Here is a 26,003-nt window from a genome sequence, read left to right on the forward strand (position 1 = left end):
TCGCTCCTTCTGTTCAGAACAGGGTCAGAGTTCGAGGGCCTCCGGTTCTCAGTTTGGGGAGATCATAGTCAGAGGAGACCTCCGATACCGCGATACACTTATTGCGGTAGATTACACTCCGGACAGTGTCGCCAGGGTTCAGATGCTTGTTATACTTGCGGCCAGGTTGGGCACATGATGAGAGATTGCTCGTCAGTGAGTGGTAGGGCTGGGGTCCAGCCCACAAGATCCGCGGCTGGTTCTTCTTCAGTGCGCCGGTGGCGAGTTCCTCGAATTCCGGCGAGGCCGAGGTAGAGGCCGAGGGGAGCATCTACTTCGGTGCCGCTCGCCCCGCTTGTATGCTTTAGCCGGACGACAGGATCTTGAGTCCTCCCCAGATGTGGTTACAGGTACATTGTCCGTATTTTCTCATGATGTGTATGCATTGATAGATCCGGGTTCTACCCTATCTTATATTACTCCGTATGTTGCTAATCGTATTGGGGTGAAACCCGAGCCAATTAAACCTTTTGAGGTATCTACTCCGGTTGGTGATCCCGTGATAGCTAAACAATGTACAAAGATTGTATAATTGTGATGTGTGACCGCCAGACTAGAGCTGATCTAGTTGAGCTAGAAATATTAGATTTCGACGTAATTATGGGTATGGATTGGTTGGCTTCATGTTATGCTAATGTCGATTGCCGAATGAAGGTAGTTCGATTCCAATTTCCGAGAGAGCTCGTGCTTGAATGGAAAGGTAATACGGAAACTCCAAGAGGTAGGTTTATTTCCTACCTTAAGGCAAGAAAGATGATAGCTAAGGGCTATATTTATCATTTAGTCCGAGTTCATGACACCGAAGCAAAGTCGCCAACTTTCCAATCCGTTCCGGTAGTGAATGAATTTCCGGATGTATTCCCAGATGAACTTCCGGTGCCTTCCTCAGTAAAGAGAAATTGACTTTGCTATTGATGTGTTGCCGGATACCAAGCCTATTTCTATTCCACCTTATCGAATAGCTCCGGCAGAATTGAAAGAGCTAAAGGCACAGTTGAAAAATTTACTTGAGAAGGGGTTTATTAGACCCAGTTCATCACCGTGGGGAGCACCTATCCTATTTGTGAGAAAGAAAGATGGCTCCTTACGAATGTGTATTGATTATAGACAGTTGAATAAGGTGACGATAAAGAATAAATATCCTCTGCCGAGAATTGATGATTTATTTGATCAATTACAAGGTGCCAAATGGTTTTTCAAAATAGACTAGAGGTCAAGTTATCATCAAGTGAGAGTTAGAGAAGAAGATATTCCCAAGACAGCTTTCAGAACGAGATATGGCCATTATGAATTCCAAGTGATGTCGTTTGGGTTAACTAATGCTCCGACAGTGTTCATGAATTTGATGAATAATGTATTCAGGCCTCTCTTGGATCTATTCATAATAGTATTCATTGATGACATTCTGGTGTATTCTCGCACAGAATCAGAACATGCAGATCATTTACGCATTGTTCTTGGAATTCTCCGAACTCGGGAATTGTATGCAAAGTTTTCAAAGTGCGAGTTTTGGCTAAATTCTATGACATTTTTGGGTCATTTTATTTCAGATGACGGCATTAGAGTTGATACTCAGAAAATTGAAGCTGTGAAGACTTGGCCAAGGCCTACGACGCCTACAGAAGTTCATAGTTTTCTGGGATTAGCAGGTTATTATAGAATGTTCGTAGAGAGCTTTTCATCTATTTCAGCCCCATTGACGAAGCTAACCCAGAAGTCAGCTAAATTTCAGTGGGATGATGCTTGTGAGCGTAGCTTCCAAGAGTTAAAGGATAGATTAACCTCAGCTCCAGTCTTAACACTTCCAGAAGGGCTAGATGGCTATGTTGTGTATTGTGATGCTTCTGGCGTGGGGTTAGGATGTGTGTTGATGCAGCATGGTAAAGTCATTGCTTATGCTTCGAGACAGCTGCGAAAACATGAAAAGAACTACCCAACTCATGATCTTGAATTGGTGCGATTTATTCATGCATTAAAGATGTGGAGACATTACTTGTATGGTGTGCACGTTGATATCTATACAGATCACAAAGAGTCTCCAATACATTTTCAAACAAAAGGAGTTGAATGCGACAGAGGCGGTGGTTAGAATTATTGAAGGATTATGATGTGAGTATTTTATACCACCCCGGAAAGGCAAATATAGTAGCGGATGCGCTTAGCCGCCGATCAATGGGCAGCCTATGTGAAGTTCCTTCGGAGAAGAAAGAAATGATTCATGAACTCTACCAACTAGCTAATCTTGGAGTACGTTTAGTTGATGCAGGTGGTGCAGGAGTTAGTGTTAATGATCCCACAGTTTCGTCCTTGAATACGGAAGTAAAAGAGCGGCAATATGAAGAACCTCAATTGAGCCATTATAGAGACACGTTGCATGGAAAAGAGAAGTCTCCATTTGAAGTTTCTATAGATGGGATTCTTAGATACCGAGGCAGGCTATGTGTTCCGAATGTTGCAGAATTACGTCGCCGAATTCTAGAAGACGCTTATTATTCTCGGTATTCTATTCATCCAGGAGCGACAAAGACGTATCATGATCTTAAGATGATATATTGGTGGGATGGTATGAAAAGAGAAATAGCAGAATTTGTAGCTCAATGTCCAAATTGCCAGCAAGTAAAGATCGAACATCAAAAGCCAGGAGGATTATTGCAAGCGATAGAAATTCCTACATGGAAATGGGAAGTGATCAATATGGATTTTATTGTGGGATTACCTCATTCCCAAGGCAAGCATGATTCTATATAGGTAGTCGTGGACAGACTCACGAAAGCAGCTCATTTTCTTCCAGTCAGAACCACATACTCAGCAGAAGATTATACAAGATTGTATCTTAAGGAGATTGTGTGACTCCATGGTATTCCGATATCCATTATTATAGGCAGAGGAGCACAGTTTATAGCCAAGTTCTGAAAATCTTTTCAAGAAGGTTTAGGTACTCAAGTAAAGCTTAGCACGGCATTTCATCCGCAAACTGATGGGCAGGCCGAACGTACTATTCAGACCTTAGAAGATATGCTACGAGCATGTGTTCTAGATTTTGGTGGTAGTTGGGATAACCACTTACCCCTTATTGAGTTTGCATACAACAATAGCTACCATTCCAGTATTCAAATGGCTCCGTATGAAGCTTTATATGGAAGGAAGTGCAGATCTTCAATTGGATGGTTTGAAATAGGGGAAGTACAGCTAATAGGCCCTGAGTTGATTCAACAAGCAGTAAAAAAAGTCAAGGTGATCCGAGACCGACTATTGACAGCCCAAAGTCTGCAGAAATCTTATGCGGACAACCGTCGGTGAGACTTAGAATTCCAAGTTGATGATTGGGTATTCTTAAAAGTATCACCGATGAAAGGCGTGATGAGATTTGGTAAGAAGGGAAAGTTAAGTCCTCGATACATTGGACCTTATAAGATTGTCCGCAAGATAGGCCAAGTAGCTTATGAACTAGACTTACCTCCAGAACTTGAATCAGTCCATCTAGTCTTTCATGTATCAATGCTCCGTATGTGTGTCGGAGATCCTACTAGAATCGTGCCGGTAGATGATGTTCAAGTGACGGAAAGGTTGACCTATGAGGAGGTACCCATTGCCATACTAGATAGGCAGGTACGGAAACTGAGAAACAAAGAGGTAGCCTCCAAGGTCTTGTGACGGAATAATAATCGAGAGGAAATGACTTGGGAAGCGGAAGAAAACATGAAGTCCAAGTACCCGCACTTATTTCAACCCCCGGAAGAGATCCAAGATGAGATATCAACATTTTGAGGTATGTAATGCTTCTCTTTATGATGTTGTGGTCGTGTGTGGCCTTTAGTGTTGTCGTTGTTGTGGCCCTGTGAGGCATTATGTATTTTGGGTCGTTGTGACAAGATGATAGTGGCATATTTACAAGGGAAACTCGGGCAAAAATTTTATAAGATTCCTAAGAGTCTAACATTCGAGGACGAATGTTTCCAAAGGGGGGAAGGATGTTACACCTTTCATTTTCATACGTTGAGTTTCACCAAAAGCTAATTGTCCTAGCCTTGGGAAGTAGGATAAATTTTTTTGAGGTCATGGGGATAGATATGTCCATCTTGAGTATATAATGGAGTAAAACCATGTTTAGTAAGCCTCGGGAAGGTTTAAGACTCGTTGGATCATCGGAGTTAAGTTTCGGTGGAAGTTTGGTAAAATATCACATTCTGGCGCACTTTGTGGCACAACATGCTAGCAGCAAAGCGCGCTTTGCCGCCACGCAGCTTGCTCACAACAAAGTGTGCCGGTGAAAGGAAATTTGGTGATTCTACAAGGTCCGCGACACAACATGCGTTTAGCAAAGCACGCTTTGCGTCTAGCAAAGCTCGCCGCACGTCGTGTCGGTTCGTAATTTTCGGACCACTATATATAGAACAAATTCGACCCAAATTCATTGTTTTACCATTTTTGGGCATAGAAACATCTAGAATATTCTCCACACTTCATCCACAAGAACACAAAGGAAATTGATGATCAACTTCATCAAACCAACAAGAATCAAGAGTGTGAAACACATTAAAGTCATCTAAGTCAAGAAATCCCAAGAGAAGTGAACTAGGCTTTTGGAGTAAGAAGAGTATTGCCACTCAAGGCTTGTTTCTACACTATCTAAGGTGAGTTTCATGATCTTTTCATATTATTTGAAGTATTGAAAAGATGAAACACTTGGATGGTACTAGAATATAAAAAAAGGGTCATAAATGTGGGAATAGTGCTATTGTGGAGTAGTAGTTTGGAATGAATCATGAATATGGACATGTTATGATTGTAAGTAGATTATGAATGACATTTAGAACACATAATGAGCATTATACGTGAAAGGACGTAATAGTGAATTATGACCATGATTGTGGGGAAATTGAAGTGAAATTGTGAAATGTGAATAATGTAGATAAATGATGATTGTTGTTTATGATAGTATGAATGATGTTACGGATGTTTGGGAGTTGATTTGGACTATGGAGGAAGTCATATAAACAAAGGAAATGCTGCCCAATTTTCTCTAGCTTTAGTAAGCACATTCTTGTAATTGTGTAGCTAATGACGACACGAATTCTCTTGAAGGTAAAATGAGTGCATTAAGGGAGAACGAGCAAGAAATAAAATAGCAAAGTGACAAAGGTATGTGAGACTAGTCCTTTCTTTCTAAGGCATGAATCTTATGGCATGAAATTCCTCCTTCTCCTTCATGAATTTCCTATCTTCAAGAAAACTAAGAGTCCTTGCTCATGAATAGCCTTATGAGATAAGAGATAAACTATGAGTACGATAATGATGATGATAAGCTTAAGTCTAAAGATTCTAGAGTTCATGCTATGATGTTCCGATAAAGCTAATGACGCTATCTAGAATCCATTAATGTTGATCATTATATACACTCAACTTATACTAATTCCTTCCAGGTGAGGCAGACTGTTTATGAATGCTCCATAATGGAATTGGGGGCTCACGACCTTACGTCACCCCGATAAAGTCTAGTTGTCCTTGAGTTTCCATGCATATATTATGATGAGCATATTATGATGAGCATGTTATGATGGGCATATGATGATGATATTACACCGCGCCTATATGGCCGGGCAGTCACCGCTAAGGCGGGCAGCTATACACCATGGCCGGATAGCATGGGCAGACACCACTAGTGGGTGGCATGAGATGGTACCCCGGACGCGGGAGGCCTGGACGCAAGCTAATGCTAATGCTAATGATTATCACACCGTACCTATATGGTCGGGCAGCTTATACATATATGCATACATGTTATGATGATGATTATGAAAGTAAGCCAGCATGCATTATTTCTTTTATGATACAGTCAGTTACAGATTGCTCATCATTTGATGCCTCCTCATTTCATTGATGTTTCATTGTTGCTGATGCCTTACATACTCAGTACAATGTTCGTACTGACGTCCGTTTTCTTTGGACGCTGTGTTCATGCCCACAGGTAGACAGGGAGGTGACCCCGATTCGTAGGAGCTATTAGCTGATTTGAGAGCACTCCATTTTCCGGAGATGCCATTGATTATTCTTTTGGTATATATGTATATGTATGTTTTGGGCATGACGGGGACCTGTCCCGTCCCTATGTCTAGCACTCCAGTAGAGGCTCGTAGATACGCAGTGTGGGTAGTATGGCCTCACAAGTTTCTCATTGTATATACACATATGTGTTATTTTGATAGCCGAAGGGCTTATGTATATAAAGTGTATATGTTTTAAATGAAAGTAGTTTTCCATGATTGTGAGCATAAGAAATATGAATGAAAGCAGATGAGTAATAGAATGAGTGGTGCTCGGTGGTTAGCCACGGGTGCCCGTCATGGCCCTAGTCGGTTCGTGACAGGTGTATTCAATGCTCACCCACCAATGGAAAAAGTGTGAAATATTGGAGAAAAAATCTGATGTGTACAAAAACCAAAAATGTTCTTTAAATAGGCTCCAAAAACGCACATCAGCAATTGGCAAAACTGCCCCTGGTAGCATGATCGACGGATCGTCAATCAGTTCGGCGGTCCGTCGATGCCTTTGTCTTTTGCTTCTTCAGTTTTATGGTCCATTCGACAGTACCGTCGACCAGTTCGACACTTCGTTGATTCTTCCGTCTTTCTCTCTTCTAGTGGACAGATCTGTTTGACGATACAAACGACGAAACGTCGATCAGCTCGACGCTTCGTCGATGGTTCCGTCCTTTGTCCTCTTCAACTTAGGCCATCACTGGAAAATTGAACTTATCGACACTTCAAAGGACGGCCCGTCGATTGATCAACGGACCGTCGAATCTTCATTTCTGGGCAATTTTTCCTTTTTTCTTTGTTTTTGCTTTTGGGCCATCGTCTTCCTAAAACACAACAAAAACACATTAAAATGACCTAGACTTACTTGAAAACAACCAAAATTCATAGTAAAAAGGCGTCGAGTGTGCTACAAATCCATGGCACATCAGTAAGTTTCTTGGGAATTTGGTTTATATTTCTCGATACATAAGATACTTATGTGTTAATGAATCTGTTATTTTTGGTTTTTAACAAATTATAGTGTTAGGGTGAGGGTTGATATGAGTTGGTTTAGGTTTTTGAGGATATGGTTTAGGGTTTGGGGATGTAGTGGTTTTTGGTAGGGTTAACTTCATTTATTGAGGTTAAGATTCCATTTTTTATTCCTATCTCAGAACAAATCAGGTTCTATTTGTGAATGTGCCCTAAAATTGACTTAATGTCGTCCCCAAATTTTGTTTGTATCCTTAAAGTTTTGGAGAAGTGGGACTTTATTATTTGATTATAGTTATACTTTATTGGAAGTGGTCCTAACTCATATTTGTTTGTTGGGACCAGTCTTTAGCTATTAAAGTAGTAGGTGTGCCCTGAAATTGGGCTCTTTTTTATTCATATTTTTGGCTTTTTCCCTTTCTTATTTTGTTGACTAAACCATTGATGGTATTAGGTGTAATATACGATTGCTTTCTGCTTTTACTGCTTGTTTTTGCAAAGGGAAAAGGGTCAAATATACCCCTCTACTTTAGTTTATTAGTCAAATTTGCCCTCTGTTGGTCATTGCTTTGCATCACTTTTGGTTGTGAAAAATTGTTTAGTGGTGATGGTTCTGTCCAGTTATGGAGTGTGTTTGTCCAGTTTTGATTTAGTTTTGGCTTGCAGGTTTTGGTAATTTTTTGACATAGTTCTGCTGCATTGATAAAAAAAACTATATAAAGCATGAAAGAGTATTCTGAAAAAAAGATCAGTTATTGCATCAAACTAGTACGATAATGATTTTCGTTAAAGAAGTTAGTGAAGATTTGTGCTTAATGGTATCGTAGTTCTTGCAAACCTACTAATTTCATTGCACAATTCTATGTAATGAATAATTCAATGTATTTTTCTCACTGGGCATATCACTGCAGCTTATGTTTTACTTTTGTGGCTTTTGGAATTGCTTTCGTTTAGACTAGTTTTAAAATACTCTTCTACACATTATAGTCACACACATTATTAGATGTCCACTGTATTCTTCTCTTATAAATTATAGTCACACACACTAGTATAGGCCATACGATAGACTATTTATTTAAAAAGGAAGCTGCTGAAATACAAGGGGTCTATTGACTTACTTATAATGCTAAGCAGGCTGTAGAGGAGTACTTTTAATTACGTACTTTATTTAGATGTTAACTTAGCTTCGGACTCTACTTTAACTCATCTTTTATTTGTTTGTTTGTTCGTTTGTATTGATTTCAGATGGTTTTGGTTGATGTTGTATTTCACCATGGTGGTGAGTGGATAAGAGAGCCAAATGTGCTATATTCTAGAAAGTTTGTGCACCAATGGGAAGGTTATGATTCTGATCTCTTATCTTTTATAGATCTAGTTGATGAATATACTGAAAACTTAAGGTATGTGGGTGTTCAACAACTGATAGTGTCTGTACCTTCTGGAAAATATTATGAAATTGAAGGTGACAATGAGATTATGACATTATTAGGTTTCGTTAATGAACAATTTGATGTGATACATCTATTTGTTGTTGAGGATAGTGATTTGTCTGTTGATGTTGAGAATATAGTTGCTCACAAAGAGTCTGTGATAGATGTAGATGATGCAGCAACTGATTGTTATTCTGATAGTGATTCTAAGAGTGAAAATGGGTCTGATTGTTCTGATTATGGTTGTGAAGAGCTGGAGGCTCTTGCAAAAGCAAAAGATAGGGTAATTAATGAAAAGTTGTCTGATTTCAAGGAATTAAACAAGTTCATGACATTCAAAGACATACCTGAGGCCAGGAGATACATGAGCTTGTGTGCATTGTGCAATTGTTATGATTTATCTTTGAAAAAAAGTGACACAGTAAAAGTTAGGTATGTTTGTCAACCAGAATGCAAATTTGAATGCCTAATTTCTGGTCAGAAAAAGGCTCCTGGTGTTAGTATGAAAACACTGAAAGGGAAGCATAAGTGTCAACCTACATTTAATAGTAGTCTTGTTGGTGCTACTACAATTGCATACTATTTCAACGATAAGTTGTAAGGTAACCCTAAGTATAAGATTAAAGACATGACAGTCGATCTAAACAAAGCTTTTAACATTAATGCTTCATTTGAAAAGTGTAAGAGAGCCAAAAGAATGGTTTTGGAGGAGTTGGAAGGTAGCTTTACTGATGAACTATAAAAAGATTGTTGGATATGCAAATGCTTTGAAGGAGAGTAATGAAGGAAGTGATATCATCCTCAAGGTTTCAAGAGACGCACTTGCTGAAGGCAAAAGAAGATTCTTGAGGATGTATATTTGCTTTGATGCCTTAAAGAAGGGGTTTAAGGCAAGAATGAGACCTTTCATTGGCTTGGACAAGACCTTTTTGAAAGGTAAAGCCAAAGGTCAACTCTTGACTGTTGTTGCTCAAGACTCAATGAACCACTTCTATCATATTGCTTGGGCTGTTGTGGACAAAGAAACTAAAGTTACTTGGCTTTGGTTCTTGGAATTGCTTGGCAAGTCTCTAAATCTCAACAGTGGAGAGGGGATCACTCTTATGTCAGACATGCAAAAGGTAAACATTTATTTCAAGTAATTTTTTCCTTAAATTTGACTGAAACTGTTGGCTGAATATTTTTGTTAAATTTGACTGAAACAGTCGCAGAAGGGACCAGTTTCAGTTCTCTTTTTTTTTTGTGTTTAACTATATTTTTATTTTTGTAATTTATGATTCATAATCAGGGATTAATGGAGGTTGTCCAACAAGCTTTGCCTGCTGCCTTACATAGGTTTTGTGTGAAACACATAGAAGCTAATTGGAGAAAAAAAAAAGGAAGAGATCAAGAGATCAAAAGAACAAATTAAGCTTCTTTGGTAGTGTGCATGGAGCACATATTTACCGGAGTTGGATGATCATTTGAAGACAATGGCTGAATTGTCTGAAGAAGCCAAAGAACACTTGTTGGAGTATCCAATTGAAATATGGTGCAGGTCCTTGTTTGACACAATTTGCAAGAATCAGAAAGTGGAAAATAACTTGGTTGAGTCATTCAACTCTTGGATAGTAGAACCAAGACACAAACCTATCATTGGGATGCTAGATGAAATAAGACTAAAGGTGATGGAGATGGTGAGATCAAATGAAGAGGAGGTGACAACTTAGGCTACTGAATGGAGTCCAGAACGCCTTGATATGTACAATGAATTCAACAAAATTGCAAATAGGTGTGCGTTGAATTTTAATGGTGATTATGGGTATGAGGTGAGTGAAGTGACTGACAAGCACATTGTAAATTTGACAACTAAGAAGTGCACTTGCAGGGTATGGGACCTTACTGGAATCCCATGTCCCCATGCCATCAAAGCACTTTTGCACAAGAAGCTTGATCCCAAGAAAGAAATCCACTGGTGGTACTCAAAGGAAGCATATATGTTGACTTATCATCACAAGTTGCAACCAGTTCCAGGGCCAAAATTCTCGAAAACAAATCCCCTTGCAGCAATGGAACCACCTCCCTTTGTAAAATCGGCTGGTAGACCTAGAGAAAAGAGAAAAAGAGACAAAGATGAAGCACTTAAGAGGCAAACTGAATGGGTTGCACCAAGGAGAGGAAGAGTTATGTCATGTTCAACTTGTGGAGTTGTTGGACACAATGCTAGGGGGTGTGAAAAGGTAACCTTTTTAGTTTAATTCTTATGCTCTTACAATATGATGATTTTAGATTGTTAAGTCAATTTTTTTTTTGTTGTTTTTTTGGATAGTTCAACAGAAAGAGAGGTGAAGGCACTTCTAAGAGTGGACAATTAAATGGTAGGAAGCAAAGCAAGGGAAAAGAACCAATGAATGTGCGAAGACCACTTATTGATGAAGAAGATGGAGATGCTAAAACTGTTGAGGACTTGACATTATCAGCTCCACAACCTACTCAAAACAGTCAATCAAGTCAGCCTTCTTTGGGCAACCAGACATTGTTTGGTCAGTCTTTGTTTGGATAGCCTCCTGTCTATGAATATCCCTCATTTGAAGAAGAAGTTGAAGATGACCTACCATGGAGGCCAAGAGGTGTGTCAGAGTTGAAGTCTAGAATCCAAGAGAGACAAAAGCAACCACTACCAACTAGAACAAGACAAATCAACTTCATGGGTGATGTTAGAGGTTTAAGTAAACCAAGTGACTTGTATGCACCAAAGGGACTCTCATGGGAGGGTAATGCATCTATGACTGGAAGACAATTGGAGAAGTTAAGGGTGGACAAACTGAAGGCCAAAAAGGGAAATGGCAAGGCTCAACAATGAAGTAGTAGAGATTGAACTGAAAATTTGTGTTTATTTTGTGAAAAACTCAAGTAATGTAATATTATAACTTATGCTTTACTTTTGGTTGTGAAAACTTATTTAAGTGCTTCATGGTGGTAGTGGGATGTCATAGTATAATTTTTTTGTTGCATCTTGTTAAGGTTATAGAATGACATCCCTAATGTAATGTTGTAGTTGAAGAACAACTTTGTTTTAGTTTGTTGTCCAGTTTATATATGAAGTATGTTTTATAATGGTTTTGCCTTAAGTTTATATTCAGTTTTGGTTCAGTTTATATATGAAACTGTTTGTGTATCTTTCCAGGAAATTTTGAGTTTTGGTTCATGTGTTGAAACCAGTTTTTGTTCATTTATGGTCTAGTTTTGGTTGTTTCATTTATTATGGACTGTGTTTGTCCATAAACAAACCTTGTTTTAGTGCTTGCTTGTTCAGGTTTTGTTCATTTGTGGTCTAATTTTTATTTCATTTATTATGGACTTGCAGTTCCAAAATATGAACCAAGTGACACCTAATTGCTAATGGAGGATGGAAATGACTCAACATTGTTTGAAGAATTACTAAATGAAAAGCAGTTCCTTAGCACTACTCAGAACAGTTTATCATCAGAAGAACAAAGGGTGCAGCAATGGCCTTGCAGCCAAGTAGGAAATTATCAGTTTGATAACTCTTCGCAGCCGATTAACTTACAAAGTTGTCAATATCAAGTGTTGCAACAAGTACCCCAACAAATGTCCTATATGGATCTGCTGACAAGAGAAGATATATCATGGATTTTAGATGCTTGATTTGGATTCTGCTAAAAATGTATTTGGATGTTCTTTCTCCTTGAATTGGTTGTTGAATTTAGCTCTTGATGGTGTAGTTGACCAATTATCATAGACGAAAAAGACTTATAGTATTAATTGTTTCGCGATCATGATAATATGAGTAGAAACTAGAATAATGCCTCTTTTTTTTTTTCTTCTGATAAGTAGAATAATGCCCAATCTTATGCGTAAGATTTATTAGCAAAGACGTCCTAAGTTGCAGCTAATGCGTAAGACACTCCACTAAACAAAGAAATAGTTCAATCGCAAAAGCCCAACAGATGATATGGATCAGAAGCCACTTTCCAGAAGTTGTTCTACTAGAGCAGACTTAGAGATATGCATGAGTCAATTGGCACTACAACAACCGAAATTCAGGAAACTTGTAATTCCTCTGTAGTTTGCAGCAACCTCTAATTGTGATGTAGTGACAAGAGACAAATTGAAATGTATAGCAGTTAAACACTTGCTGAAAGTACTTCTTTACCTTATCTTGTATGAAATATCAATAAGCAAATGCTAAATAGCATATGTTATATTTTATAAAAGGGATGATTTTGGGTTATGTGTGGGAATGAGGAATTTCAACACTCCACACTCCGTCTACCGCCTAGAAAAAGAAATAAGAGAAAGAAGAAAAAAGAAAAAAGACACCTTACACTTGTTTTCAACTGATCAACGAGAGGAGATGCAAATGAGAAATCAAGCAAGAACGCATGTTGCATACACAATATGCACGCCGATCATCTATGCCATAACACAGATACGAAAGAGGTGGTACGAAGCTTAGTTTTACTATAAGTGGCTATTGATGTTGTTCAGCTGCCAGTAAGACATATAACCAAGCCATACATTATTTCCATAAAAGAAGGTACCAACTAGTTCTACTTTAAGAATCACGATCAACTCATATGCATAAACATTGAAAGATTTTCACATTACATTAACAAACCACATTACCATAACATCCTTAAATTACAAACACTTACATCCACATTACAAGTACATTCAGTACACCTCCAAAAGAAAAGTTCAACCATTAGTTCATCAACTACTACATACACATATTAGCTTCATCAAAATCTAAATTTTAAGCCACTAACTCCTAAAATTACATACCGAATTCATTTTGCCAACAGTGCTACCAAAAAAGCAACAAAAAGAGCCCATGAAATCATAACAGTCAATTTCATCTTAGAATACTTCTCTTCAAATGTCCTGGCTTTGTTCATTTCTAATTGATTTGTAGCTTCCAGGGTAGCAACCATTTCCGATAAATTTTCCCATTCATTCTTCAAATTCTCACTTTCATTCTTCAAATTGGCCATTTCAAGCTTCAAATTATCCATTCCCAGCTTCAAGTTGTCCATTTCAATCTTCACATTGTCCCGTTCGTTTTTTATATCTTTCAACAACAACTCTAAATTTTAAATGTAAGCTTTCTCCGGGAAAGCTTGGTCTTCCCATTCCCAATATCCACATGAGGATTGCTGAACATTGAAAATTAGGTAAGCTTAATAGAAAAACACAAAAAACACACACAAAAAAAAATTGATTAATTTGTAAAAGAAGAAATCTGCAAAATAGGTTAGCAAAACAGTGAAAAAACGAAACTTTATAAACCAACAAACTTACATCCGGACGAGGACATCTGAGAAATCTTCTTCCCGGATTAGATGGAGTAGTGGAAGTGAGATTTTTAACAATCAACCCGCAGTTGCATCTCCTTTGTGATGAACAACTATTTTGTGACATCTTGTGAGCAATGGAAGGGAAAACTTGAAGAGTAGCAATGAAAGGAAAAAATGGAAGAGAAAACTTGAAGAGAGAGAAAGAAAATAATGGAAAGGAAAACTTCAGCCAACCCTAATGTTTAATATGGATGGACTAAGTGTTAAGTGTACGGGGGTATACTTGGGTGAAAGAAATATTTTTGCGGGTCGGGTCGCGTATGGTTTTTTTTAGTGAAATTGGATAATTTAAGGTGGAATTGGGGATTTATGTTATCCGGAAGTATTGAATAAATACTTTCTTTTTTGATATTTATCAACTTTGGCTAACAGAGGGTATATTTAACTAATAAACTGAAGTAGAGGGGTATATTTGACCCTTTTCCCTTTCTTATAACCTTTTTCTCTCTCCTTTTACCGGTTTGTACAATCCAAAACCAGCGATCACCTTATACAAGCATAAACATAATCAAATGAAATTTTATCCATCGCGGATCGAGAGGACGGCTCACCTTAGCTTATATGGTAGAATGACCTACGAGATAATAGTATCAGCTACAATATCTGCAAGAAGCAAATAGTTGTAATAATTCAGTCACAAAGATCCAGTAAAACTATTAACCAACCCCTCATGATACCCTTGGGATAAGTCTTATAAAAATATAATGCATATGTAAATATTTGTGCACACAATCATATCTTGCATCACATACATAAAGTATTTAGCTAAGTGTAACAACCAAACATGTCATACATATACATAAAACGAGTTGGTGCCTAGCTCCTATACATAGTAATAGACCGTCCATATGACACATCTAATCTCTTTGTTGACGGTTTGTTTCATTAGGCCGTCCATACTTTTTCTTTTTTTTTGATGACATGGGAATCCGCAGCCTCTACCCTTTGGGCTACAAGACAGAAACCCAAGTCCCCGTGCAATAGCTCGCAAACCACACAAGAGAGGAACCCGCACTGGCAGCCCGCGCAGCTACCGAAGGCAAATCCCCTGCTGTCGTAGGCAGGGGGTTTTGAACCTGAGACCTCCATTATCAAAGCCCCATGCTCAACCAACTGAGCCACCCTTGCGGGTTAGGCCGTCCATATTTTTATCAACTTATACTGAATTTTTGACCAAAATATTACATTATTTAAAACAATTAACCAGAATAATATAGTACTTTTAAAATTTACAGAAATAGAATAAATGTAGTTGTGAGTAACGTTTTAGGTAATATTTTATTAAAATATTTTAATGGAATAAAATTAGGACAGACGGAATAACGAAAATATAAAAAATCTTGTGAGTAACGTTTTACAAGTATTTAAGATTCTTGTGAGTTACGACTCTCGATTCTATTAATTATCTAACTAAAAGTACAATTTGTGGGTCAAGATGATTTTCATTTCTCTCACACCTTTTTTCTATGCTTATTTTCTTACTTTTTTCTTACAAAAGTGAGAAATCTCCTATGCTACAATGTATATTATAGTTTCTATACAATTTCCTAAAATAAAAGATAAAATTGAAGACCATTCAATTTAAATAAACATATGTAAAATTTATTCAGTTGTGAAATTGGATTGATCTGAGCTGCTGTTTTTATGACTTTTTGTTCCTTGTGGCCGAAGTGCATTATTGTCCTTACATATTTCGCAAAAGTATGCAAATATATTTGTTTATCATAATATAATTACAATGCAATTTTAAATATCATCTTTGATTGTAAAAGTATTATTAATTACAAAGAGATAGATATTTCAAAAAATGAAAATAAAATTTAATTAAATAAACTTTAGTGACACAAGTATGTGTATTAAATAAACCTTTTTTTTCCAGTTGAAGAAGTAAATAAGAATTAATGTGTGGTTAGGAAAAGGAAAACGAGCGAGGGACTTCTATGGGAATTAAATCTCCACTTTTTATTTGTGCAAATTTAATTCGTTGTGTATCATTTTTGGTGTAGTTTGTTAGAAAGAAATAAAAGAGAGAGAGAAATAGGAGAAAAAAGTAAGAAAAGAAGCACAGAAAAAAAGAGTGAGAGAAATGAAAATCACTTGGACTCACAAGTTTTACTTTAGCAGAGAGTAATTAATAGAATTAGAGAGTCGTAACTCTCAGTAACGAAATACTTGTAAAACGTTACTCACAATTACGTTTTATGTTTTCGTTATTCTGTCAACCCTAACTTTTTCTGTTAAATTTTTTTAATAAAATATTACCAAAAGGTTACTCACAACTACGTTTATTCTATTTCTATAAATTTTAAAAATATTGCATTATTCTTGTTAATTGTTTGAAATAATGCATATTATTTAGGTCAAAAATTCACTTATACCGGAATGAATTATTCATTTCACTAGTCTGTCCCCCCTATCCTGAAATGCAATCTAGTGTGCTCATCAGTATACTTAAATACGCAATACATGATGCATCGATATTCTCAAAAAATTATCATATCCATACTATCAAAAGCAAAGCGATACTCCCTCCGTCTCAAATTATCTGTCGTGGTTATTAAAAATAGTTGTCTCAAATTATTTATCATTTTAGGAGTTCAAGACATCCTTAGTAGAATTTTGTCATTAATAGAGATTACACATAAATAGAGTAAACATTCAATGAAAAGAGATTATAACTTAGACATAAATAAGGGTAGTTAGTCAAATACCCCTCTTAATTAATAAGTATTTTTTAAGGGGTGTGTAAAACAAAAAAGCGACAGATATCACCGGTGTGGGTAAGTTTTTACCGTGGGAGTAATAGCTGGTTAAAAACATCTCAAAGTATAATTTTTGTTACTCCCTCTGTCCTATTTATGAGATGATATTTGATCTGACACAAAGTTTTGAAAAAATATAGACTTCTCAAATTTGTGGTCTAAAATTAATTTTTTTTTTTTTTTTTGCAGGTTATAAATCATCTCAATAACGATAAAATAAAAAGTTTAAAGTTAAATTAATAATAAATATAAAAATGTGTCATTTTCTTGAGATGAACTAAAAATTAATGAAAATAGTATCACATAAATTGAGACACAAAAATTTACACATCTCAAAACTTTTGTGAGAAATCTTTCTTTATTTCTTAAATTTCATGTCCAATCTACGCGTCCACATAAATCAAGATGGAGGAAGTAACAGGAAAAGGATAGAAAAAGTGAAGAGGAAAGGCGTGGAAGGAGAATTTAATTGAAGTGGAGAGAAGAAAGAAATCAAGGAGATGGGATTGGGAAGTGAGCTAGATGTATTATGAGGGGGAGACTGATGGTAAATGATTGGGTGCACAATTCGATGTGTCAAATAGGAGATGAGGAAAAACAAATAAATTTTGGAGGAAAAAGTTTAAGGGATAATTACCTTTTTGGGTTGTTCTAAAAAAATAATAGTCAGCAAATTTATATGTATTCATAATTAATATATATAACTCTCCATATAACATATTTAGCGTCCGGCTTTTTTTCGGACCTCGCACATAGCGGGAAATTAATATAATCAATTTTTTTTTTGTATATAATCTTCGTTACTACAATCTTTTTCTTAAATATTATATATTCGCACAAAACATTAATGTAATTGGATTTAGTTTAGTTTTATCATTCCAAGGACAAAAGTCATGAGGAACCAATATATGCGACATTATTTCGCCACAAGTTCCCCCCCCCCACCCCCCCCCACCCAAAAAAAAAAAAAAGCGACATTATTTCGCCACAAGTTGTTGCCCCCTGCAACATCACATCTTCAATTATCTAAGCTGCAGTACTAATAAATGTGGGTGGGATGGCCATATAATTAGCTGCAACACTCGAAAGTGTAACAGCAATGTTTGCATTACCAGTCTTTCCTCAGTTGCCTAATTTTCAATCGACTTTTCGTCGATATAATACTACTTATTGTGAACTCAGAAAGAGAGAGCTAGATAAAAGAATGAATCAAGCAATGGTTGCTTCACCTAGATTGAGGGCAAATTTTCAATCTACTCATTGGGGATCAAATCCTAATTTCCATTTCTACACTTGTCAAGTGGCACAACAATCAACAAAAATAATAACGCAAGCAATAATGGATCCTTCTTCCAGCAGCACTTCTTCACGTCCTTTGGCAAATTTTCCATCAACCGTTTGGGGATACCATTTTCTCTCCTACACTTCTAAACAAACTGTATATAATATATATGCTTCCCTTCTTTTTCTAAATTTCCTGCCTCTCCAACATTACGTACATTAATCACGAGTTAAAGACCTTTGAAATCGTTTACTACTCCTTCCATCCCAATTTAAGTGTCCTACTTTCCTTTTTTGTCTGTCCCAAAAAGATTGTCTCTTTCTATATTTAGTAAGTTGACAATTTAAACATCCTACTACTAGAAGTTTAAAACCACAACATTCAAAGAACATTTTAGTACATTACACACATCTTTAATTTAGGACCACAAGATTCAAATGACATTTTAGTACATTATACACATCTTTAATTTAGGACCACAAGATTCAAAAGTCATTTTTTTCCTTAAATTTGTGCCGAGTCAAACAAAGCCACTTAAATTGGGACGGAAGGAGTATAATTATTTATAGTCTAGTATAATTACTTATAGTCTAAGTTTCAAAACTAATCTACTATGCTGAATTTTCTCCTGCAGGAAATTAGTAGCCAAGAACAACTTGAACTTGATGAGTTGAAAGAGATCATCAGGAAAATGTTGGTGGAAACTCCCGACAATAGTACACAAAAACTAGTCTTGATAGATACAATCCAGCGACTAGGAGCAGCATATCATTTCCATAATGAGATCGAAACATCCATTCAGAACATCTTTGATACGACGTCCCAACTAGAGAGTGAGAACAATAATATTGATGACAACCTTTACGTCGTTGCTCTTCGTTTCCGACTTGTGAGACAACAAGGCCATTACATATCTTCAGGTAGGTAACTTATCTATGCTCTATTGCTTCACTGTTTTCTTTTTCCCACCTATAGTTTTCTCTAGTACTGCTTGAGAACTCACTTTTCTTTAGACATGAGCATGATCTAACTCTTACTTTGACATTCACGTCGTCTAGCCAAAAATTGAAAAATACTTAAGCTCAAATACTTCACCCCATCGGTAGCATCCAACAAAATATATCAATAACTTTAATTAATTGGGCATATGAACACACTTAAATTCATCACGAAACAGGTAAAAATATAGAAAATTTGATATCATAACATAGTGAAATATGCCCGACATCCATGGGCTTAGCATACTTTTTTGGGACACAGCCAGTAACTGCAATTCGTTATTCTTTTCTCCTCTGAATTGTAATTTTGTCCTTGTACTGAAAAATTGTCACCAATTTTGATATGGCAATTCTAGATTCTTAGCTGTTAAATCCACCAGCTATTGTAAGAATATGTAAGTTCTCTTGGTAGATATATCTAACTTGACATAACTGTTTTTTTTTTTTTTTTTTGGATTTTAACTAAATTAATTTCTGTCAAATTAAAAACATGTTGTTTAATTAGATGTGTTCAAGCAATTCACTAACCATGATGGAAGATTCAAAGAAATGCTTACTAATGATGTCCAAGGATTATTAAGTTTGTATGAAGCAGCACATCTAAGAGTGCACGAGGAGGAGATTCTTGAAGAAGCCCTTAACTTTACTACCACTCGTCTCGAGTTCATGGTCCCCAGCTTGACCAACTCGCTAAAAGTTCAAGTTACTGAAGCCTTAAGCTACCCTATTCACAAAGCTACACCAAGGGTGGGAGCAAGGAAATACATATCCATTTACGAAGGCATTGATGCACACAACGATTTGCTTTTGAGATTTGCAAAATTGGATTTTAATGCGTTGCAAAAGCTGCACCAGAGAGAGCTTAGAGAGCTTACAAGGTACTATATTAGTTGATCTATTTTCTTTAATTAAATGAATAATGATACTTTGGATTTAACAAAAATGGAATGCAACAAACCATTGCTCTGGTGAGGTAGGTGGTGGAAAATTTTGGATTTTGCAAATAAATATCCATATGCAAGAGACAGATTGGTCGAGTGTTACTTTTGGATATTAGGATTGTATTTTGAGCCTCAGTATAGTCGTGCGAGAAAAATGCTAGTAAAAGTACTCAAGATCGACACCATCCTTGATGATACTTTTGATGCTTACGCAACCGTTGACGAACTTGTGCCTTTGACCGATGCAATCCAGAGGTAAAACATAAACTTCATATATTTTTTTACAATCTCTCGTTGATGAATATGAAAAAATATGTCTTCCTGTTGTTATCTTGTTGAGTGAAATGATATATACATAAAAGTTTTAGCTTGTGGTTCTGATACAAATCCTGATTTTTAGATGGGACATTAGTGCGATCGATTCATTACCACCATATATGAGACCTGTTTATCAAGCCCTTCTAGACGTTTACGGTGAAATGGAAGAATTATTGGCCAAGGAATGTAAATCGGACCGCGTATATTATGCAAAATATGAGGTAATATTGCTTTACTAACCCACATATAAATCAGTTAGACTAAGTTAAATTGAAGAAATAAGAATTTCAGTGACAAGGAAACGCTCTCATTCCAGAAGAAGAAGGTATTTATTTTCTAGCTAACCTCTATTTCTTTTTTAGATGAAGAAGTTGGTGAGAGCCTTTCTTAAGGAAGCCCAATGGTCGGATGCTGGCTATACTCCAAATTGTGAGGAGTATATGGAGAATGCACTTGTATCTTGTGGCTATATGATGACAGCAACAACTTCTTTGTTTGGTATGGAGGAATTTATATCCCGAGAAACTTTTGAATGGATGATAAATGAGCCATTGATAGTTCGAGCTTCCTCAGTAATTAATAGGATAACGTGTGATATGACTGGACATGAAGTAAGTACAATAATAATACTTATCTTTTATTTTGTTTCCCAAAAGATAAAGCAAGTCTCACTTCCAATTTTGAACGTTCATTGGCACAAAATGATAGTAATATAGACCTTCTAAATACATTACAACTGAAACTGCTAGCTACATATGCAGTGACATCATCCACAGGACTCAATCAGTTAGCAAAATTCAAAAAGTACATTTTCTCAGCAAAATACTAACTGTGGGTCTAGCTCTAATATTTCAAAGATATGCAATGTCCCTGGAAATATTTTCCCCTGTTTTCTCTATATGCTCATACACTCTTGAATTCATTTCCCTCCAAATGGAACTCACATATTATGAATACACCAGTCTAATCAGAGCTGCTTGTGATCGTCTTTCCTTTTGATTTTTTTCAGCAAGTATTGCATCTGCATTTCCCAGTTACTCCTTTCTTCTCTAATAAGTAATACATATTGATTCAATTGTAAGGTTTTTTTTGTTTGTTTAAACCATCCAGCTCCCATAGTAATATCATAAAGAAAATCAATGTCATGATGATGATAATGAGGCGGAGAAGGAAGGAAATAGTCCTGGTAGCATGAAGAACAAAGAATATACAATAGTTTGGTGTCTGAGCCTCTGAGATATGAAATACCTTAACATTTGCAACAAAAAATTAGTAAATACAATGATATGTGATATCGAGAGTTTGGACATAAGAACAAGATAATTTAGTGGATTTAAAAAAAAAAAAAAAAAAAAAGAAACTATCTACATTAAAATGATGGACACAGAACAACTTGTCAATGATTGATTATATGCATGTGTACAAAAGAACAAATTGTAAAAATGGGCAGCCCAGTGCATAAAGCATCCCGCGTTAGCAAGCTCCAGGGAAGGGCCGCACCTCATGGGACAATATAATACTGTATTAGATTTACTTCAGCTGGGCTTAAAAGTTTGCTATGACAAAAGGAAAATGTTCAAAATGTATAATTGTACTGAAGATAATTGGAATCTATTTCATGTAGGTTGAACAACAAAGAGCACATGTAGCTTCAATTATTGAATGCTACATGAAAGAATATGGAGCTTCAAAGGAAGAGGCGTACATTGAGTTTCATAAGGAAATCACGAATGCATGGAAAGATATGAACAAGGCATTACTCCGTCCAACTGAAGTACCAATGTTTGTCCTCGAACGAGTTTTAAATTGTGCGCGTGTGATGGATACTCTGTACAAAGAGGGAGATGGATACACAAACTCCAAAGGCAATGTTAAGAACATGATTAACTTGTTGCTGATTGAATCTGTCAAAATATGAGGATAATAATACAGATGCGCCTTTGGTCAGGTATTCAATTGGAGCAAAATAAGACATATGAATTGAAGTTCTTCTATTTATATGTGATAGATAATATATGAACAGTTTATTCTTCTTGCGAATGTATGAGAGCAAATTTTCTTTAATTTATCGAGCAAAAGCTAGAGTAGTTCTTTTTCTTTAAATTCAGAAGACCTCCATTATGGTGAGTTAGGCCTAGCCCTCAGCCTGTAATTAAATATTCAAAAAGTGAATGCATGAAGGAGTGGACTATGTAACCTATCAACTCTAATCCTAAGAGTGATTTGATAGACAGTTCAGTACAAAGTTTTTTTTTTTTTTTTTTTTTTTTTTTTTTAAAAAAAAAAAGGACCTGGCTGAAAGATATGCAGTTAAGCCTATCTAAAAGGTCATTGGTATAATTAAGAGCTGCAGTCTTTCAGTTCTACTGATCATAGCTGGCCAACGACCTCCTAAGTAACAAAAGGGAAATGAATCTGCATAATGATAAGGATCATGGTCTGAATTTGATGTTGGAATCTTTTGAAAGTATATTTGGTAGCATTAAACTTGAAACTACATATATATGTTTTCATATTTTTCAAGATTCCCAGCAAGATGATACTAAGTAAGCATTGGAGGACAACGGCATGAATTTGATTATTAGCTTTCATCAGCCACCAGTATAAGATTCTGTCTGACACGGCTACCGTAGGAATTCCACATACTTGATTATAATAATTCTAGGTTCTTTTGGGGAATCAAATATACATGATCGATAGACTCCTCATGACAAAGAAGACATCAGGAACATCTAGATGGACCATGAATTATAAAGAGTGTAATAACCTCATCATTATTCTTCTCAATGATCTATGCATGAAGAAAGAGGCCTTAAAGGGCATTCACTTATGCCAGATCACTTGTGGAATAGAGAGCTTTCCTTGATGGGTCCAGCCCCATGTGTAATGAAATCCCATGTGCCAAAATTACTTGGCTAGTATTGATTTCCTTGGAGCCAAAGTTTGACAAGATATGGAGGAAAATCAATGTGCTCTTGTAGCAAACTTAGGGACAAAGTTTGTTTCTCCTATAAAAGGAGGAGCTCCCTCAATTGTTTTAATCACACCAACAAAGAGAGAAAGAAGAGTGAGGCATTCACAGATAGAGAAATAGTCTGTGAGGAAAAATAGAGAGTGTGAGCGATATTGTAGTGAGGTGAGAAAATCTTAAAAGAGGGTTATTTCTTTTGAGTGTGTAGTGGTTTTCAGAGATTTTACTCGCACCTACAAAGTGTAAAATCCTTGCTATAGTGATATCGGTTGTCTTCCTACCGTGGTTTTTTCCCTTTGGGTTTCCACGTAAAAATCTTAGTGTCATTATCGCTCTTTTTTATTCTTGTTGATTAACCATATCACGGTGCTACATTATGATTCCGCTGTAAATACCGTGAATATTATTTCTGTGACGGGTTTATTCCCAACATTCCTTGCACTGTTTCATCTCTTTCCAAGAAAATCTACAAAAGAGAATACCACTGTCATTAATTCGTATGGTTTAAAGATTACAACAACAACAACCCAGTGAAATCCCACAACGTGAGGTCCTGTGGAGGCAGAGCGTACGCACCGACTCCTACCAAGGTAGGACTCGCTGTTTCCGAAAGACCCGGCTCAATAGAAAGCATAAAAGCATAAAAAGAGGTAAGATAAGGCCAAGAGATTCAAAGCGATATGGAAATGCAAATCACTAAAGCGACTAAGCCATGAAGCGTTTGTAAAGTAGAAGTGAGTGATTTATCACAGATACAATAAGATAATCAAAATATAGGATAACAAATAGTAGCAGAAATCAAAGCACAAGAACTTATATCGCGATAATGTGACTACTAATATGAAAGGATAAACGTTACTATCTACTAGCCTTCTACCCTAATCCGAGTCCTCCATACCCTCCTATCTAAGGTCATGTCCCCGCAAGTCAGAATCGCGCCATATCCCGTCTAATCATCTCTCCAATACTTCTTCGCCTACCCCTACCTCTTCCGAAACCATCCATGGCCAACCTCTCACATCTCCGCACTGGGGCATCTGTGTCTCTCCTCTTCACATGTCCAAACCATTTCGCCTCTTGTTTCCCGCATCTTGTCTTCCACCGAGGCCACTCCTACCTTGTCCCGGATAGCCTCATTCCTAATCCTGTCACTCCTGGTGTGCCCACACATCCGTCTCAACATTCTCATCTCGGCAACTTTCATCTTTTGAAGATTATAACTCTGAAATGCATCTACGATATCTCCTAAGCGGGAAAGTGATGCTTGGAAAGGTGTTTGATGCCTAAATGGAGTTGTAGTTGATCGTGGTTCTAATCCATACCTGTCTAAAATGAAGTGTTATGAACATGATCGTCTCATAACCAAGATGCCTTTTATATTCTTAACAGTCAACTGGCCCTGTCCAGAGGCGGATTCAGGATTTGAGCGTAACGGGGGCACCATTATCTTTAGTACGCCAATTACTAGCGACAAAGTTAGGCGTGCGACTCTTAAAAAACTTATTGATTACAATAGCAAAGTACAAACTTCAATATTATCAAATATAATTAATTTGGTACTAATATAACAAAAGTACATCATCAACTCATACTTGAACTCGACGCGTTTTCATTTTTTGAAAATGGCCAATAATAGCATCATTGCTTACAGTTAGGGGTGGGCATGGTAAGGTAGATACTGATTACCATACCGAAATCGAAACTTTTTATAGCGCGTTTTCGGTATTATGGTATTTGGTACGGTATTTGGTATGCATTTTTAAAAAGTTTGGTATTCGGTATTCATAAAGAAAATACCGAAATACCGAATACCATACCGAAGTGTATAATTACATATACAATTCATATATTTTAGTATTATAATACAACAAATATATAAACTAGTATTATGAAAAAACTAATTGTTTAAATGTTGGAACTTTGACTACTCTATCTTGATTTAAATGTCTTTTTTGTGTAATTAATTTACAAAGGGGATTGCTTGTACTTTCTGTTGAATATTTTTACATGTGTAAGGTGTTTAGTCCATAATAATTGAGACGCTTCTTAAGTAGCGGAAGTCATAATTCTCCACAATATGAGTATATGTGAGTGGAAGTCAGACAAACTATGGTACCGATTTACCGTACCGTAAAATACCGAAACTGAACTTTAAAATACTGAACCATACCGAATTAATTTGGTACTGTAATGGTATAGTATTTTTAGAAACCGAAAATCAAAATTACCGTACCGAAGTTTCAAATACCATACCATGCTCACCCCTACTTACAGTTGCAAATACTTCCTTCTCAAAGTAACAAACTAAACAATTATTTTTAAAAACAAATTACTAATAGTACTACGTAATTCATCTTAGGCTCATTATCATCATTATATTATTAAAAAGAGGACAAATAACCAATAAACTTCTCCCAAATCCATATGAAAAATAAAAACAAACCTAACTTTAAAAGACCTTAAGTTGATTGAACAAAATCCCAAATTTAAGAATGTGATAAGATTTTAGGGCTTAGTATAAGATAATATAATTTTTAATTAAATTAAATCTATAAAGTTATATATTCCTCAATCCCTAGTAATTAAATACTATTATATAGTCATATAATAAGTAATCTATATTAATCACTAAAAAATAAGGGAAAGCTTTACCGTAAGAGAAGTCCGTTCGTTGGCTCGAATTCGATTGTTGGAGAAATTAATGAACATCGACAATAGATTCGACTATGGGTGAAGTTCCTAACTTAGTGATTTGTGAGAAACTTGATAATGGAAGAATGGAAAAAGGGTTTGAGAATAGAGAGAGCCAAAGAAGTTTCTTTTTGCTTATTACGTTAGGAAAAGATCTTTTGAAATTTGGGGCTTTTGGGGGGAGGGATTTAATGAAAAAGT

At 36.4% G+C, this 26,003-nt stretch overlaps 2 protein-coding genes and 1 long non-coding RNA gene across 3 annotated transcripts; 2 read left to right on the plus strand and 1 right to left on the minus strand.

Annotated features, from left to right (window-relative positions):
- The first annotated feature begins 9,210 nt into the window (after positions 1-9,210).
- On the plus strand, positions 9,211-10,188 carry LOC132053851 (uncharacterized). The gene is made up of 3 exons (XM_059445947.1): positions 9,211-9,600; positions 9,768-9,821; positions 9,904-10,188. The coding sequence occupies exons 1-3, from the start codon at positions 9,211-9,213 to the stop codon at positions 10,186-10,188; spliced, it is 729 nt and encodes a 242-aa protein (XP_059301930.1).
- Positions 10,189-13,062: 2,874 nt separating this feature from the next.
- LOC132054478 (uncharacterized) lies at positions 13,063-13,996 on the minus strand. Its single transcript, XR_009414306.1, has 2 exons — positions 13,784-13,996; positions 13,063-13,638 (listed from the first exon to the last, which is right to left on the minus strand). It is a non-coding gene; the product is annotated as an uncharacterized LOC132054478 (long non-coding RNA).
- Positions 13,997-17,805: 3,809 nt separating this feature from the next.
- LOC132054479 (sesquiterpene synthase 12-like) lies at positions 17,806-22,058 on the plus strand. Its single transcript, XM_059446478.1, has 7 exons — positions 17,806-18,039; positions 18,518-18,803; positions 19,387-19,759; positions 19,859-20,077; positions 20,223-20,361; positions 20,503-20,751; positions 21,765-22,058. Exons 1-7 carry the CDS (start codon positions 17,806-17,808, stop codon positions 22,056-22,058), a joined length of 1,794 nt encoding a protein of 597 aa, XP_059302461.1.
- The last annotated feature ends 3,945 nt before the right edge of the window (positions 22,059-26,003 follow it).

Source organism: Lycium ferocissimum, chromosome 4 (assembly GCF_029784015.1).
Source record: "Lycium ferocissimum isolate CSIRO_LF1 chromosome 4, AGI_CSIRO_Lferr_CH_V1, whole genome shotgun sequence".
In the NCBI taxonomy this organism is placed as follows: domain Eukaryota; kingdom Viridiplantae; phylum Streptophyta; class Magnoliopsida; order Solanales; family Solanaceae; genus Lycium; species Lycium ferocissimum.

Excerpts from the sequence above, each read along its gene's own strand:
- LOC132053851 (XM_059445947.1), top strand. The coding sequence starts at position 9,211 with ATGAACTATAAAAAGATTGTTGGATATGCAAATGCTTTGAAGGAGAGT. Across the intron at positions 9,601-9,767 it reads TTATGTCAGACATGCAAAAG|GGATTAATGGAGGTTGTCCA; the intron begins GTAAACATTTAT and ends ATTCATAATCAG. Across the intron at positions 9,822-9,903 it reads CTGCCTTACATAGGTTTTGT|TGTGCATGGAGCACATATTT; the intron begins GTGAAACACATA and ends CTTCTTTGGTAG.
- LOC132054479 (XM_059446478.1), top strand. The coding sequence starts at position 17,806 with ATGAATCAAGCAATGGTTGCTTCACCTAGATTGAGGGCAAATTTTCAA. Across the intron at positions 18,804-19,386 it reads AGGCCATTACATATCTTCAG|ATGTGTTCAAGCAATTCACT; the intron begins GTAGGTAACTTA and ends TTGTTTAATTAG. Across the intron at positions 19,760-19,858 it reads GAGCTTAGAGAGCTTACAAG|GTGGTGGAAAATTTTGGATT; the intron begins GTACTATATTAG and ends CTGGTGAGGTAG.